Source organism: Ctenopharyngodon idella, chromosome 9 (assembly GCF_019924925.1).
Source record: "Ctenopharyngodon idella isolate HZGC_01 chromosome 9, HZGC01, whole genome shotgun sequence".
Taxonomy (NCBI): domain Eukaryota; kingdom Metazoa; phylum Chordata; class Actinopteri; order Cypriniformes; family Xenocyprididae; genus Ctenopharyngodon; species Ctenopharyngodon idella.
In genome coordinates, this window is record NC_067228.1 from 10,296,636 (window position 1) to 10,315,655 (window position 19,020).

At 37.1% G+C, this 19,020-nt stretch overlaps 1 protein-coding gene across 1 annotated transcript in view; it reads left to right on the plus strand.

The window, feature by feature from the left end:
* Window positions 1-1,946: 1,946 nt before the first annotated feature.
* Window positions 1,947-19,020, plus strand: part of man1a2 (mannosidase, alpha, class 1A, member 2) — a 96,993-nt gene continuing 79,919 nt past the window's right edge. Inside the window, exons 1-2 of the mRNA XM_051907024.1 lie at window positions 1,947-2,766; window positions 4,505-4,973. Of these exons, the coding sequence (XP_051762984.1) occupies window positions 4,663-4,973 (311 nt within the window). The 5' untranslated portion in view covers window positions 1,947-2,766; window positions 4,505-4,662. The remainder of the gene's footprint in view (window positions 2,767-4,504; window positions 4,974-19,020) is intronic.

Below are 19,020 nucleotides of genomic sequence, written 5' to 3' on the forward strand. Positions count from 1 at the left end.
AATTGTTTCATTCCAGTCAAAGGCAAACGTTTTAAGTGTTTCACCTTAACCTAATTGTTTTATTTGGTTTTATATGACTCGGATGTGATTATATTGTTTACTGTAACTGTTAGACTATTGTTTAGTTATTAGTTTAACCTAGATTTCTCCATGTGGGTGCTTCTGTTATGGAGACGGTTTTTGCCTCCACTCACTTCCCCTTTTATTTAGCATTATGGGCGGTGCTGTGTCACCTCATTAACTGGAATGTCAGATACAGTCGCTCTTATCTACATTTATTGGTGACAGGATACGTAATTGACAGCCGCTTTGGTCCTGCGGAGCCAATCAACTCGCCCTTGCCTGGACTTCTCAAGGCTGAAGCTGTATCCCATTCATTTGCTTGCAGAGTTTAAACTGTCATCGTTCACCATTCCTCAGTTCAAAGGCTCAGAACACATCCTGATTCATTATGCAGGCCCAGTGGAGGATGGTCTCAGTCTCACCTCTACTGCTCTTAAAGTAATAGATAAACCTTTCAATCATCATAAACCTCCTTTTTCCAGTATCTTTGTCTTCTTTTTGCCTTCACGGAGGTTTGCGGTGAATTATTTTCTATTAATCCAGTCTTTTTTGTTGTATATGGTCTAAGGTTTAAGGTGATTCTTCTTTTGGCCAGTGATCTGTGTCGTATTCTCACAGAAAACTGAGAAACTCAGCAGAGCGAAACTCCTTCTTTCTGACAGTGACTTCTGTCAGGGTGTCAAATGTGTGCCTCTTAAACTGACTGACAGCAGATCCAGTCCCTTGGCACTGCCTTCTTGAGTATGACTCACACACGATTTTTTCTCCACAGCCTTCAACAGCACTGACACTTTCTGTGGGTTAGTCTGGTAAATCATCCTTAAATCAAGAGAAAAGAACTACACTTATGGCAGCTCAAGGACTAAGTCACAGGCTGATCTAAATGGCCTCATTTTTCGGCTGCTCAGCAGAATGTGAACATGTACTTTGATGGATCCATGATGTACAAGGGCGCAAACTATTTTATATTCAACCCCAAGACTGCGTCCTCTAAGTCTTAAACATATATTTGATTAAATGTATATCTTTCCTAAGATTGCGTAATCTAAAGTTTAACATATATTTGATTATATGTAAATAATTTCTATAATTGCGTCACTACATTTTTTTAACATGTATTTGCTTATATGTAAATGATTCCTATAATTCCTATGATAAATATTTTTATTTTTTATTTTTGAAATATTCTTATTTATTTTGTATTATTATTATTTTTTTGAATATTTTATTTATTATTAATAATTTATTTATCATTATTTAAATAATTATAAAATGCATGCAACTAATAATCATCTTAACCTTTTAAAGTTTTTTCTTCGCATAAACTTTATTGTGAACTGTTCAGAAATCTAGTCCTATCGTGGACGCTGTAAAAAAATATTTTCATGATTTGTTATCACAACATTTTTTCTTTCGTCAAATCAACTTAGATAATTAATGTGGTTCAGGTAACAAAATATTTTGAGTTTCTGTTGATTAAACCAATCGCCTTCATTGTATTAACTCAAATTTTTAATTTCAATGAACTCAAAATTTTAAGGCAACCAGGTAACTTACTTTTTTAAGTTAAACCAACAATTCTTTTTAACAGTGCATGTTTAATTTTCCATAAACAGCTAATTGAATATAGCCTAAACATAAACAAGCATACAGAAACACAGAAAAACAAAGATAAAGTAGACAAAAAGAAAAACAAGAGTACTTCAAGTCCACTTTAGGAACTTTGAGAAATTACTACTATAAATGCTCTATTTTCTCAACTGTCCACAATCTACCACTATTGATTTTGCGTTGCCTAGAGAGGCTTGTACTTTAACGACGCTCCCTGGGTTTACCAAACGGCAGCTGACTGGATGTTGGAGGACTGAGAGGAGGAGGAGTAGCTGTTGCAGTAACAACATCCTGGATATTGGAGCCTGGCGGCGCACACGGCTACAGAAATAAAGGAGGAACGAAGACGTAAGGGAGGCGGTGGTGGTAATCGCGAATGTTTCAGTGCATAGAAGCAGGGACATGAACGTGAACCTGACAACTTTCAGGCATTAATTGTGGATTTACGGTCTATGGCGCCGATTTATCCCGAGGCACCGACAAGGTGATGCAGCAGCGGCATGACGGGATCAGTCCGCTACAAGGCTGCCAGCTGAATGCCTTTACTGGAGGAAAAAGGCGCAGCACACGTCCAGCGCAGGCCGGCTTGATCTTTTATTAAAATAGGGCATTATGTAGATAGGATCACCCAGCGGTTGCGATACACCCATGGTTTACTTTCATTATTGTGTCGGCTCTTGATATCGCTCTCCAGTTCAGAGAAGCTGCCACGGCATCAAGCGGATCAGGCCTGTGCTGAAACACCGTCCGCGCGCTCCGCGATATTTACCGTTGTAAGCGCATGATGTGACTGGAACTTTTATCGTTAACATGCAGAACGAAAACTCTTAGTGCTGTAACATTGTGTTCACTATCCGGTCGAACAGTTTTCTTCATGTTTACCTAGGTTGTGATGCTATTTTGTCTTATCAAACTGATTTTTTTCGCTATCGATAACGTATTGCTAGTTTAAGATAAATACGCCTAACGGGCGGTGAGGGCGGACTCGCCGTTCATCGTGAAGAAAACGACTCGACCCAACCCGCCTTGACACCGAGAAGCATTTGGATCAAAGCAAGGATCATGGATCAGAATGATAAAAAGACCCTCACGGTATGTGTACAAATTTGTGTCATCCATATATCTGTAAAAAATACTGGCTGATATTAGAGATATATTGAGTATGAACCGCTTGATGTGGCGCTGTAATCAAGCACAAGCACTTATACAGGTGTCACATTGTCATGCTCAAAGTGTCTCAAAGACAGTCTACATGACGATTTTGATATATTTGCGCATGTTCATTAAGATGATTGTTGTTTTGATATAATGCTGATCTCATTTGAATGGTTATTCGCATTCGCTGGTTTGACTCTATAGTCCTACCTATGTTTGACATGAATGTAAAGCTTTGCCAGAGCGTGATATAGTCCAAACCAGACCATCAAATAAACAATATTTAAAGTAGTTTTGGACAATAACGTCTGCTTGAACGTCCTCATGATGAATTTTTGTCTTTAAATATGTATGTGTGAACCAAAAGCCCTTGTTTTGTCCTCTTGTTTTTAGCCCTTGGTTTGAAATAGTAATAGTAGGGAAAAGGTCTTGATAAGTGGGTTAAGATTCCTTTTTTTAATCCTTACAATTAAGCAATATCACACATGCTGGAGTGTCACACAGTACTGCAGGTAATCACATTCACAACATTGCTTTTATTCAGTAAAACCGCACAGTTGGGTGTGTAATATTTATAGAGTTCAATATAGAGTAATTAATATCAAGTAAGTTGCGTTTCAGACAAAAATTGACCGATTAGTTGGTGTATTTTTTTTTTTTCCACTAACAAAAATAGTATTGAAATAAGCCAAAAACACACTAGGCTTTGCCTTTCACCATGCAAAACAGACCAAAAGCTGGCCTAGGTCAGCGTATTTGAGTGGAGTGGAGCGACACAGATTTCCTCTCTTGGCTCAGAAAGCCTCTCCCTGCATCCAAATCAGTCTACTTTCCTACAAGATAGTAGGTGAAAAACAGTATGCGAGATGAGTAGTATGTCCAAATTCATAAAACTATAAATTAAATTACCCGACTGACATACTACTTGTGGTGAGATTCTGGAGTGTGCATCTGATGAACACTTTACTATCCCATGAGGCCATGAGAGAGGCGTTGTGAATGGCAGTGATGTTGGTAGGTCACATGGCAACATGGCGGATGTAGTACGTCAGAAATTCATTCATACTATGGAACATACTTTTTTAAGGGTCTCTAAGTTTCAAACCAAACGTTATACCTACTAGTCAGTACGCAAGGTGGTGTCAAAATAGTACACTAGAATACCACTCTTACTATTTTTGCAGTGTCTATTGCTACCTTCAAGTGCACATGGGAAACTCGTACCTTTAAATCGGGCGTTTGTTATTATGATTTCACAAAGTCATATATATCAAATTCAAATATAGTTCTATCAGTGTCTCAAATTGACACTCCCCTTTCAACATCACAACTCTGCAACTTGTGTATCATCTAGAATTCAGAGTTTTCCACTTATGCATCTTTGCTCGGTCATTCATATGCTTGTAACTCTACTCCTACTCCACTTGAAAGGCACATAATATTGCAGAAATAATAGCCCAAATTACTTCTAATCACTGTAAAATGACTACTAGTCTAGAACCGAGGAATCAAATTAGATCGCTGGAGCTATCTGTTGTTTAATAAAATTTAGACTTATGTCCTTTCTGCTGCTTAACATAATTGCCATGGAAACTGAAGTTTATTTTTAATGGCAAGCTTCTGTTGAATGCTGTTATGACAGTCAGTATCTGAAAATATCTTTCTTTGTTTTCAGAGCAAGTGGAATCAGTTTTGATCTACAGGACACCTCAATTTCTATGATAAGAAGACATTCGACAGTAAAGCTCCCCTTTACCGCAATGAGATAATAGTGTGGCTTACACAAAACAACCTTGACACTTATCCCACCATATTCCAGTTCATCATCAAAATATGACCACGCCGGCTCTATTGCCGCTCTCGGGACGTAGGATACCTACCCTCTCGCCAGGTGCCTCCTCATTCCCGCATCACAGAGCCACCTTACGGCTTTCCGAGAAGTTCATCCTCCTCCTCATCCTCAGTGCCTTCATCACCTTGTGCTTTGGAGCGTTTTTCTTCCTCCCGGACAATTCCAAACACAAGCGCTTTGACTTTGGCTTGGAGGACGTGTTGATACCGCACATCGAGTCGGAGAAGGAGGCGAGGCACAGCAGCAGACAGGTTATACATGGCGTGGGAGCTCACGATGAGCATCGGCACAGGTGAGATCTCAGAGATGGCTTTATCTCCTCGATTTCCCCATGTGTTTTAGTGTTTGAGTGTATAGGTGGTATAACATCTATCTTCACTGTGATGGTTTATTTGGAAAACAAACTGAAATGCTTCTATGCAAATCTATGCGTGAGCAAAAAAGTCATTGAAAGAAAAAGGATTCTTTGAGATTTTTTTTTTTTTCTGTTAAGATTAGTAATCTTACCATGCACTTTGCAATTGGAAAGCAACATAACGCTAGGTGTTTCATGCCTATTTCATGGCAGGAGGGGAAAGCTAAAAAAAAAATATTCAGGGCCAAGCACACATGTTGTGTGACATCCGAAAGCTTTTTCATACTCCAATCCATAGCAGTGAACGGTGATTTAGAGTCTGAATGTTTTTTGGGAATGTTTTTTTATCAGGCTTAAAATTTAAAAACTTTCCAAGATAATTTCGAAAAGTGTATGTTAACCGCAAGGCAAAGAACCCCAGTACTCCTACATGAAAAACAGACACTCCTTTAACAGTTTTATAAAAATATTGCATTCTGTGATTGATGTTTTTTATCATCTCCTTTTTCTCCTAGCAATACTTCCAAAATTATAAAAGGCTTTTCTTCTCCACCCGAGATGGCTGTAGCCACACAGTCAGTGGTTCGGCTCTCTGTTTCTTTCTTCAGTTGTGCACCACAATTCATTGAGAGTTTAAGTGAACTTCGGTGAAAGAAAGCGCTTTCTGCTTCTTTGTTGTTACAGGGGGCCTCTATGTGTTGTTTCTGCTCTCACCATTGAGCTGCTGCTTGTACTCTCTGTCTTAAGAACCAAGCCATGGCTTACTGATGCGCTGCTTGCTGGGTTTAAAATCTTGTCTAAATTAAAAAGACTACATGAATCAAACCAAGTGAGGTTTGCGTGCAACTTCCAAAAAAAAAAAAAAAGATTGAATCTTTGACTCTAATGTTGTTTGAAAGTCACATGACTTTTTCCCTGAGCAACATAAGATGTTATCAAAATGTCAACTTATTTTCTGTGCATCCAGTGCTTTAATATCATAGCAGTTTTCCCCCACACTTTTTGAAATATGATACTTTGTCTTGCAGTGATAGAAACATTTGAATTAAATGCAGCTCGGGTGTTTTTTTTTTTTTTTTTTTTTGTGGTCACCCAAGCTTTCATTTATGGAAATGTGTGGCACATTTCATGTGGCAAATGCTAACTCTGTCTCAGCGAGGCATTAGTGTGACTGAGGACCGTCTTGAAATTTTACCGGCTGGATTGAACAGAGCCTCTTAAGCACACTAGAAAATAAACCTGCTAAGCTGATATACATGCATATATACTGTCAGACGTTCTGCATGCGTATGTGTGAGTGAGAGACAGAGGACCTGTTTCGGTGTTGGGTAACGCATTACCAAGTAACTTGAGTTATGTAATCAGATTACTTTTTTCAAGTAACTAGTAAAGTAACTCATTACTATTTCAATTTACAACAAAATATCTAAGTTACTTTTTCACATTTATTGACTGACAGCTCTCCTGTCCCCATGTTGAGAGAAATGAAGTGCAGAGGTGTTGTGTGCGCTGTGTGAACATGATGCTTATTGTAGTTCTAGACTAAATGTGAACATGCATTTACTCATCTCACTTGCACAAAACATTCAGTAATCCTCAAAATGAATAAAAACAGTGAAATGCAATCTCAGAATTTTACACAAACAAGTAATAATTAACTATATTAAATTACACAAATATACTTTATGTATTTAATCTCACTTTATGAACCAATGTCTTTGCTGCTGACCTTCAATGATCCAATTCAACCATACTAATAATCAAAAATTACTTTAGATTTAGAAATAAGAACTTTCTTCTCCTGTATCCTATTCTTTTGTTAATCCAGAATGGTAGCACAGCTGAAAGGTTTGTTTGAGCTGCGCCCTTTACTGTACAAGGCATAAATTTGCATTTCCTTCATTATTCATTTCACTTTGGGTGCGAAAGGGCCTTAAGATTTTCCAAAAAAAACCACTTTTTTTGTTGTTATTAAAAATCAAACAAGCAAGCCCAGCCCAGGTTAGAAGTAGCAATGCAAAAGTAATGTAACGCATTACTTTTCATAAAAAGTAACCAAGTAACGCAATTTGTTAATTTTTTAGGGAGTAACGCAATATAATAATGCATTACTTTTCAAAGTAACTATCCCCAACATTGCCCCATCTTACAACTGGTAAGATGCGTTTTGGTCGATCGGATCACAAGTGGATGATGCTAAATACAGGTGTAAAAAGGGTCTAAAAGGTTTTGAGCTTGTCCACTTTTGACCACTTCCAGAGGTAGTCGAAAACACATTTGACTCGTATGTAGTGTAGACTTTCATGGTCAAATGTGTTCAAACAGCCACAAAAGACTCCCGACTCTCCACCTACTGACCTAATGCGTAAATTTTATGGGAAGCATACTAGCCGGATGAGATTTAAACTTTGTCAGCTGAAGACCCAAGTTTAATTTGAAGACTTGGTCTTGCAGCTGTCTGAGCAGAAACTAAATTTGCTGCTGTTTTGTATGTATGTAACATATGAACGTTCTCCTTTCGCGTTCATATGTAAATTGTGCGAGCAAGCTGTTATTTCATCCATTAGATCAAAAGATCTGAAAAAGACCATACATTTGCCCGTAGACCCTCCCTTTGAAGAAATCAGGACAGAAGTGGTTGAAACTTGCAAGTGGACAAAATGGTTGGATTAAATGAGAATGTGTCTCCCTCGTCAACTTGTGACCAAAACATCTTAAAATACCAGTAGGGTTGTAGTAGTACAGCAGTATGAGGATGTACAATTATCATGATCGTAAACATTTGCTTATCTACGGTATTGGAAAAAATATAAACCAGACAACCAGACAGAGAATCTCACCTGTTCGTATGCAACTTCTTTCCTTTTGACTGCTTAGACTTTCATCTCTAATCTCTATCCCCCGCCGAAAAGAAGTTAAAATTTGCTGTATGGGGTTACTTTGGATATCGAAAAAAAGAACTCGTGGTTGTCCTCGATGGTTGATAGATATCCAATTTGCAAAAATTATGGATGCAAAGTGGCTGCAAAAAGATGTGCATTTCCTGCGTCAAACATGTTTGCCTATATTTGAGAACACATTCCCTCTGTGCAGATAAAAGTGTCCATTTGTTGTGTAAAGCATTTGTTCAACCAAAAAAAAAGTCATTTTAACTGATGATGATGATGATGATGATGATGATAATTGATTAGTTATTACCGTATACCGTGCTATTTTATGAGACTGTTATCATACAGTGAAAAACTCATACAGTTCCAACCCTTAAATACCAGATGTAGACAGGAGAGAATGCAGTGGATAGCATTGTTTTAGCCATTCTGATGCTTATAGCACAAACAATGCAGAATGTAGTATATTTTTTATTATTATTTGTTGTTAATTGTATTAATATTATTAATAATAATAATAATATATTGTTTTTATTTTTTTTCTTTCTGCTGATTTGATTTCTAAACATGCTAAACATCATTTGATCTGTCTGTTCTGAACATTTACCTATTCCTCAAACTGTAGTCAAATAGCTAGACACACTACACAGGTAATGGGATCCTGTCTGCTGCGGGATGTCTCCACATGTTCAACCACGTTTTTCAGTGTTCATGATGACCATGTGATTCGTCTTCAGCTGTCATGACTGTGCTGTTTAATGTGATGCTTTGTAAATATGGCATATCTCATAATGACAGTATATATTTAGCTCAGTGTCTTCTCTGCATCGTAGATGGGAGTTAGTTGCATTTATTTATCATGTTTAGTAAGTGCTCAGATGGCACAGTCATATTCCATGCTCCATTTTCCCCATCAGACAAGCGTGATGGTAATAAATGGGCATTCATGCTTGCACATACAGGCATGTTCGCATTCTCTGTGCTGTTATCATCATGACCCTTTCATTTAGCTTGACATTCACACAGACGCGTACAACAGCTGTTTGACACTACAGTCATGAGGCATTGTCTTAGATGTCCAATTGAAATAATTAGCATTAGCCCTTCACCTAATGAAAGATGAGTGTGTGTGGAATGGGGAGTGTGTTTTTTTTTTTTTTTTTTTTTTTTTTTTGTATATGTTTTTATATGTCCGATAACTGATGTACAGAAATGATTTTTTAATTGTTTATAGCTCTATGACTAGTCTAAACCATTTATCAGTAAAGTCAATGGTAAAAAGAAATAACTGGTTAAGTAGATGAGTATGAAGTTGAACATCAGCAAAATGCTCCTCATTTGTTTAATTAGTCATTATTACTAAAAATATTCATTGGCTGGATTGTCTCATAAAATTAAGATGTATTTCCATGTAATTTGGGGACTTTTCATCCAGCATTTTAAGGAGTTTTTCATTGTCGCTCGCTAAAGCTGCACAATTTGGGGATTTTTCTGATTAAAAAGTTGTTTTAAAATGCTATTTTAATTTATTTAATTAATTTTTTTTTAGCTCCATGTTTGTTGTACTTTTGTATGGCTGCACAGTTTGGTTTTCTAAATATGATTAATATTAATAAGAATATTTTATTCTAAATAAGAATATTAAACATAAGAGATATTATTATTGTAATATTTCAATGTAAAATAGATTAAGAAAAAAATAAATAACAATATTAATAATTTTGTATTTTATAGTACAACTGTAAAATCATAGAATTAATATTCATGTTGCGTTCCAAAAGGCACATTATTAAATCGACAGTTCCAGTCCTCGTGCCTAACAATGCCCCTTAGTTGCTCTAAAATCACTGTAAACAATGGCTTCTTTGGGCTTATTGCTTTATTATAAGCAACCTAAACTCAGATTGGATTCATGGATATTTGTGTGGAGCAGCATTTACTGCGACATGTTCTGTTTGTGTACAGTCATTACTTCCTAATGTTAAGTTGGTTACTGCATCATTCCAGTAGCTTTATGTAATGCTCCATCTGTATTTGCCTAAATATAATCAGTTTTGGTAAATCCAAAAAAAAAAAAAAGAGTCACGGTTATACATGAATGTATGATAAATCATGCTTGTTGAACCTGCTGCCCATCTGCTTTCGCTCATGACCCAAAGAGCTCATCCTGCCCATGAGCTCTGAAGCCAAACACAAGCTCTCTGACTGATCCGCCTCTTACCTGGGGGGAACTGAGATCTGCGCCAACCTATGTCTTGTTATGCCTGTCGGTGTGCCATGCTAGAGCAGCCTATACCCTTGTTTACCTGGGCTTGCGCATTGTTGGTTTTCACCAGTCCAGCAGTGTGATTAGTCCTTTGCTGCCTTTAATGCTGTTTGGACAGGGATAACTCAAACATTTATTTAGAAAACCATAATTATTAACATCTGTGATTTCATTTACTGGTTAGAGAGGAATTTGGATCTCTGTATTATCACTAAGGCGGGTATATATTGTTTGGATGTGAGTTTTGCGGAAGGTCGTGTCCTGTATATGTGTGCTGAAAGAAACCCATTGAAAAACATTTGTATATGTAAATTAATAAGTTTGAAAGGTTTTTTTTTTTTTTTTTTTCCTCTCCATATTTATGATGGAGACTCTTATACTCACCAAGGCTGCACTGATTTGATCAAAAATACAGTAAAACAGTAATATTGTGGAAAATTACTACAATTTAAAAGAACTGTTTTCTGTTATAATGTATTTTAAACTCTAATGTATTCAGTCTTCAGTGTTACATGATCCTTCAGAAATCATTCTAATATACTGATTTGTTACAATATATTAATTTATGTTTATAAATATCTTGCCTGTCGCTGCCGGGGCCATTTTCTTCTTTTTCTTCTTTTTTTTTTTTTTTTTTTTTTCATATGGGATGCCAGCAGGCAGTGCATGAACCACCAACTGTTATTTTACCCAGAAAGTTGGCACAAAGATCTAAATCCATAATGAAGGGGCATAAGGCAGCTTTATGCACAATGTAAAATTAGCTTTAGCTACGGTATCCAACAAAGGTCAAAAGAAATGAGAAGCATTGTGAAAATATCCACAATATATAGTTATTCCTGTCTGGATGGGATTAGATTGCTTATAGGACTGCTTGAGCTAGCCATACAACTCTAATATTTACAGAGGTTTGTGCAAGAAAAACACAGACATACTTGATTCAGAAGGGATTTAAATCACAAACACTTCTAAAAAAGTCAAGGTTACTTAACCTCCCGAGGGAAAGCTAAACTAAACTTTGCTGGTCTGTAGTTATTTTCTCCAGTTCTGAATCTGTCACGGTTTTATTTGGTCTCTCAAGGAATCCCCTCTTGATCAGTGTAGAAAAGCGTGAACTTCCCCATTTGGTTGGCCTGCTGAGTTGTTGGAAAATTAGTGGACGTGGCTCATGTTCTCTGAGAAAGTGTGTCACTGTGGTGGGCCGATGTAACAGATGCCCTGTGACTCTCGCTAATTGAGTTAGTACTCACACCTGCCAACCTGACATGGAGCTTAAGTCTCCTCTGTAAGCGAGAAAGTGGTCAGCTTGAGCTAAACTAAACCCTGACAGTTTATTTTTCAATTTTAGTCCTGATACTGTTTAAATTGGATGAGCTACATTTGATGGCATGTTGGAGATTCGATCTGAGTGAAAAATGTACCTGCTCCTGCCAAAGCTTTAGAAAGAGGCAGATTAATTTGAAGTGTCTGAGCTCAGGCACTTTATTAGAGGCTTGTTTCTATTAGAGCAGGAAAACAGACAGAGACCTGTCCAGATGATAGTGTGCTCCTCAAATAAAAGTGATAATGATGTTATTGCAGAAAACATAATTTAGTTTCATTGCAGTTAGAGGTGATAGAAAAATGCCTGTAAAGGGGGTAGTTTTTGTGGCCAAGCAAAAAGATTGCTGATCATCTTTCAGAGCTAAATCGGTGGTTAAAATTATTCTCAAATTCAACGTCAGTGGCGATAATGGAAATACAATGTTGGGATCAAGAGGAACAGATTTAACTACAACAAATTTCTGCATCTTTGGTTTAATGTGTTATATTTATTTTTCTGGGATGTATTAAATCTATAAAACTATACTGAACTATACTGCCTACATCTACGCTGAGATTTCAAATCTAGTATGCTACTTTTTCACATGACCTCACTTTTGCACTTTTAATTCATCGAATGGAATATTTATCATCTCGAAAGTAAAAAAGTTAGCATTTTTAATCCAATTTTGTGTACAAATGTCTAAACATTTGTCTGATAAAATGAGTCAAGATGGCAACATTAAAAATAATGATCGATATCGCTCCTGGTTTGTTGTTCATGATTAAAGTGATTAAAAATGACTGAGAGTCAACTGAACACAGCTGTCCATCCTCATGAGGCAGCTTTACATCAAATAGGACAGGAATGAAAGTCAGAAAAGAGATTTGTTTTTAAAAACAGACATGAAAAATGTAGGAAGGAATAAAGAGAGGCTCCGCTTCGCTCAAGTGCTGTCCACTTAAAGGCTGTAGTCAGACCTGTATGCATCATTTGATACCAGGAGGCTGTTATTCCCCAGAGCAGCTTCAGGCTGAGAGTGATACAGAAAGAAACCACCAAACAGCGTTGTGTCTTTGAACTCTTGAAAGGCAAGATGGGGCTAGAAAGCGAGGAATGGTGTGGAGGGCGAGGAAGAAGGCCCTTCCTGAACTATATATTGGAAATATGAGTTGCTGACCTTATTTTCTAGTTTCTGTGAAATGGGCCAGTAGCCACGTGGCTTCACAGGTGTAGGTGGTATTTTGTTGAAAATGAGCTCAGTTCTCAAGGGAATCACATGCAAGTACTTTCACATAAACATTTGCAGGCACTGTGGATATGTACTACACTAAATACTAATGGAAAGCAAATACAGTCAGCTGTTTCATCAGTGGACGAGTGAAGCAGTGTGTTCCTCTAATTCCTGAATACTTCAAGCTCTTCTTGATGCTACAGATTTCTTTAGGTGTTTCTTTGCATTTCTCTCTGTCTTTATCTTTTATCTGTTTCTTTATGCGAGCAAGGCAGAAAATGAATCCTGATCAAAGCCTACTGATGGGGCTGAGGAATGGGTCTGTCTGAGATAGATTGGGTCTCCTGAGGCGTACAGAATTAATCTGCTGTGCCAGAATGAGAACCTGGAGAGCCACACATGGGGGGATAACAGCTCCAAAAGTGCTCTAGACAGTGCTTGGTGTACTTCCACGATAAGCTCTGACTTGTGAAGCAGTTGAGTTTTGAAGGTGGATGTGTGGGTAGGTTGATGGTAGATGGTGTTGAGCACACAAAACTGATGGAAGCTGAGCATCTTAACACCTGCTCATGGTGGGTGTAATATAATCAGTGCTTATCTCTTGACAATGGGAAGCTCTGCTGAATTTACCAGTGTTCTGTTGGCATGACAGTGCCATCTAACATCCATTATACGACACCACTATTTTGCTGTATCCATTACAATAGTGAGATCAACAGGTATGGATTTTTAAAATGATCTTTTTCATGTGACTAACATGGCTAGGTGATACGTAAGTTATTTACCATATTTTCAATATTTTAAATTTTTTAAATGAACCAACGTCAAGAATATTGTGGGAATTTTTAATGCAGTTTATATATGTCACCACCCTTAAAGGAACACTCCACTTTTTTTGAAAATAGGCTAATTTTCCACCTCCCCTAGAGTTAAACAGTTGAGTTTTACAGTTTTCGAATCCATTCAGCCGATCTCCGGGTCTGGCGGTACCACTTTTAGCATAGCTTAGCATAGTTCATTGAATCTGATTAGACTGTTAGCATCTCGCTCAAAAATGACCAAAGACTTTTGATATTTTTCCTATTTAAAACTAGCAGTTACATTGTGTACTAAGACCGACGGAAAATGAAAAGTTGCGATTTTCTAGGCCAATATGGCTAGGAACTATACTCTCATTCCGGCGTAATAATCAATGAACTTTGCTGCCGTACCATGGCTGCAGCAGGCACAATGATATTACTCAGCGGCTGTGAACCCCTGCTTGCACAGGGTGCGTGCCTTGCAACCATGGAGACATTTGTGAGAGACGCTGCACAATATCATTGCGCCTGCTGCACCCATGGTACGGCAGCAAAGTTCCTTGATTATTCCTAGCCATATCGGCCTAGAAAAAGTTGGAAAATGAGCCTATTTTCAAAAAAAGTGGAGTGTTCCTTTAAGATAACTTAAGGGACTCCTGAGTTTGTTTTTTTTTGTTTTTGGATTATAAATTGATTCCTTTAATTTTGATTCATCAGAAGTTTTATTTATTTATACTTATTTTAACCTTTAAGCTTCAGTGAATCATTTCCAAACACATTCAATGATTCGTTTGTGTCATCATTCCAAATGTTCAAGGAAATTGAAATTGAAAATGTTTTGGTGAAAAATATATGCAGGTAATTGTTTATTAATATGTATTATCCATTCAGGTAATAAAAAAATATGCAGGTTTTTTTTGTACATTTCATGATAAACTGTCAAGCATGACATGGTTTTAAATACATTTTTACTGTATTTTAGTTTTTTGCAAGTTTGAATGTGCTTAACTGCAAAAGTTGTTCGGTTTGAGATAATGGTTCTTTTAGTTTCAGCCATTTCAGAGCAAATAGTGATTACTGTAAATTAGGGATGTCAATTTACACAAATTCCCATGATCGTCGTTTAAATTAACGATCAATTAATCGATTAATCGTTAGCCTTAATACCGCAATCTGCCATGTTCCTCACCAAATAAATGAGAAGGATTTTAATCTAAATAAAGGTCTAGTAGGATCGTAAAATTAGTTGATGTGATCAGATGCTTGCTTGTCAGAATGTGTACTCCTATTGTGGACTCGCTCTTCCTGGAACAATGCGATTAAAAAAGGCATCTAAACCCAATGAATTCACAACGATTTATTAAAATAGTGTTCTCATTAATGTTATGTAATATGATAGTCCCAATCATAGTTATTATTAGTTGTGCATTGATGTTTGAGCAGCGCGCGCTGACGCACTGAATGAACACCGGTAAACTGGAGCACTTTGCTAGCGCGTTATTTAACTCAAAGAAACGCATCCTATATAAGATTATACAAAATAAACATAATATTACAAATTATATCTGCACAAAATAATGCAAATGTACAAGTGAACTTGAAGTTACGTGCTATTCAGAATGTCATGTGAACGCGCTCTTCCTGGAGCGACGCGATGAAACAACCAAACGGCAAGTTAAACCCAAATCACAATGTTTTATTACAATTTTGTTTTCTTTGTGTTATGTAAAATGATAGTCCCAATCATAGTTATTATTAGTTGTACATTGCTGTTTGAGCTGCATGTGCGCTGAAGCCGAAGATGATCACGGCACGTGTTCTTAACCAAATGCATCCTATATGAGATAAATCAAATATAGATAGGCCTACACAAAATAAACAATATTGCAACTTACATTTGCACAAAACAAAAGGTTGCGAATGCACACGCAAACTTATAGTCATGACGAAGGTGTAACCCGTGAAGCGCTCGCTTCATTTTTCCCCGTGTCTGCTTTACATGTTTCGCGGTTGAGAAGCACGCACGCGCATGAACATGCTTAATCGACGATCGATAAGTTTTATCGATTAAATGTATTATCGACAATTAATCTTTAATTAATCAATTAATCGATCGTTAATTAATCGTCAACACCCCAACTGTAAATGGATAGTGATTGCTGTATCAAATAAGACTGAAAAATATACACTATTTGTTTTATAAAGAGTTGCAAAATTCCAGGATTTTTCAAAGTTGGAAACATCAGCAGGAATATATGGAAATTAATGGGATTAAACTGTATTAGTGTAAATTTGTATTAGTTTGCATGCATGTCTGCTTATTACCAAACAAAATGTTTATATTTGTTTGTATATGATACAGTTTGTATAAATTACCCCACATTTCCAGTTAATTCCCTTTAATCCCCATTAAGTTTCCAACTTGGAATATTTTCAAAATTCCCCAGTTTAACTTCCCATGAAAAGTTTCCGAAAATGTTTTGCAACCCTAATTTTATATATAGTACTGGCAAAATTGAAGGTCTTTAGATCCTAAAGAAGTGAAAACATCCTGTTAAAACAGCCTTCTAGAGACTATATAAGGATTTCTGGCTGTTAAATTGCCTTCATGCCTTTCCCCCCCCCACATTTAATTAGACAAACATTTTCCTACAATTCCTGTATGGTCTCATTACTTGGATACATTATTCACTGTAGATTAAAAATCTAAAAATGGTGTTTCTTTAAGGTTTTCTTGATGTTAACTCTTTTACAGGGAGCTCATATAATCAATATTCCAAAGAATATTCCATCTAGAGCTTGTTGGGATGATGTAGGTGGGTTCACATAATGCCCGGAAATAATGGAATTGCTCATGAAAGTAGTAGCATACGCAATAGATTGAACTAAACATATTAATTTAGCCACACTTTGATTTGCCCTGGACTGACTTTGTCTCAGTTGGGGGTAATTGATTCAAACAAATGTTGACATGCTCCTAATTGCATGTTTGACATTATGAGCCTTCCATGAAATCACCTAGACTATACCGCAGCTTTGAGAAAGCCTTTCAAAAAGAGAGAGAGACTGCAGGCAACAAAAAAAAAAGGCCAAAATAATAATGTGAGAGGGGGCGAGTGGTTGCAGGCTGAGATTTGTAGGTAAATCCATTATAGTGGAGCATTACCATAGACTTTAGATGTCTGTACGCTAATGCAATGCAGAGTGTTATTGGTGTTTACTGTCATTAGCGAGGCCCTTTGCTCTCATGTCCCTTGCAAGGAGCCATTAGTGCCCACATTTTTCCAACTCGCGCACGTCCCTGTTTGCAGACTAGCCATTTAACTCCCGCATCAAAAATGCGCACATCAGCACTCAGTAATACTTTACAGTAATTACTGCTCTTATCCTCTGGTGCGACAACGTTCGTGTCCGTCGCATATATTTCTTAAGCTAATTAAGCACTTTGATGCAAAATAGCGGCTAAAATTGTCAATAATAAACTATATAGTAAGTAATTCATTCAAGTGAATGTGAAGCCAGTATAGTTTAGCAGATGTTTTGTCGGTCTTCACCACCCAGTCTCGCTGTCACCTGGCGAACGTTTCCAGGCCGTAACAATGAAGGAACCAGTCTGTGATAACCTGTGTCGCCCCGGCATATCACTGTCTGTGTCACTGTATCCATCTGACCTCTTTTCCTTACAATCCCCTTCTGCTCTTTCTTTGGTCTGGTGTGCTTCGTTGATTCACAAGACCTAAAAATCTTCTCTGTCTCCACCCTTATTCTTCTGTCTCTGTGTGTGTTTGTGTGGCGTTATGTTACACTGTGGCTTGTATTATGTGATGAGTCTCCTGTGCATTCTCCCACACTCCACCCCCATGATTGTTCTTAACTACATGCATACTAAACAAAACAATAATATTGGTTTAACACATTGTTTCTGTTAATACAATTTTAATTCCATTTATTACAAAATACTCTGTGAATGAATTCTAAATTACCATAATTACTGGCTGTTTTTTCATAACAGCATGTAGATTTAGTCACGGAGTCTTAAGTGCATAAGGTTCATTGTAAGTCAGACACAAATGGAATTAATGATTTGCGGTTCGCTAATTTAGTCAGATGCTTATTCAAAAACTACTCAGTGAAAGCTTCTTTAGAATGATCTGAACAGATGATTGAGTCTTTCTGACTGATTAATTAAGGGTGCTTTCACACTTGGTTCGATTGCTTGGTCCGAACCAGAGTTTGATTGTTCCACCTCCCCCTTCCCCCGTTGGTTCACATTATATCCCCCGCTGGGTCCGAATCGCACTACGCTAGCGACATCAAGCTGCGGCTGCGTACCCATGTTGCTAGGTAACAGCTATGAAGTAGGTGCCAAAGTGGATAGTTGCTTGCATCACTTTTGTTGTTCTTTTTTTAACCTTAGATTTCCTTCGGTTTCATTTCCAAAGTGTCAGCACATAACGGCACTTGCGCGAATGTACTGCAAATGTTCTAAAAAACGTGGGAGTCCATTTTTGCTGAAGATTAGCCTAAATGAGATATACATTGTCTGTGCTTGCAGTACGTCAGTCATGCTTGTCAGGAAAGTGAGGGAGAACATGTATACAAACAGTTACAAACATACAAAAAGCTGTTTACTTCCGCGATTTAGTATGACTGCATTCATCGTAGGGGTGTAATGATACATCGTTATATCGAGATATCTTGATCTAAAAATGAGACGATATGTATCGTTGATGCAAACTATATGATTTGTGATATAGAGATAGTTTTATCCAAGACTCAGCTTACTGTATTTATAAGGTATAATTCACCCAAAAATGTAAATTCTGTCATCATGTACTCACCCTCATGTTGTTTCAAACCTATAAGATTTTCGTTCAACTTCCAAACATAAATGAAGATGTTTTTATGAAACCTGAGAGATTTCTGTCCCTCCATTTAAAGTCCATTCCTCTAAAACTTAAAAGATCCAAAAAGGCATCGTAAAAATAATCTTCTGAAGCTTTTCACTCCTCAAAGTGAAAGCGCAAACATCATTTAAATCACCATATCACATTTAGTTTTAGTAGTATGATTATTCAAAGCATTTTATATGGTTTATTCTTATATGTATAGTGCATTAATAGCGCGAGAGGCGGGACATAGCGAGCACTGGGAGAGTTTGTGTGCGCGTGCCTTGTCTGTAAGAGATCCAACGAATGCCTGCATTGAAAGCGCTAGTTTTAATACTAATAATAATGTAATAATATTAAAAAAACTTCATAATTTTGGCTTAAAATATTGTGATAGTATTGTATTGTGAGTAGTGATCGACCAATATTGATTTTTTTTATTTATTTTTTATTATTATTTTTTTTTAGAACCGATAATTTGTTTATCTGCCCGATAACCGATATGCAGAACCGATATTTATTTACTGTTATACTTCTGTTTTTGACACAATTACAACACCACTGAACTGTACAAACCATTTTATTTATAACAATCACTCCCTCC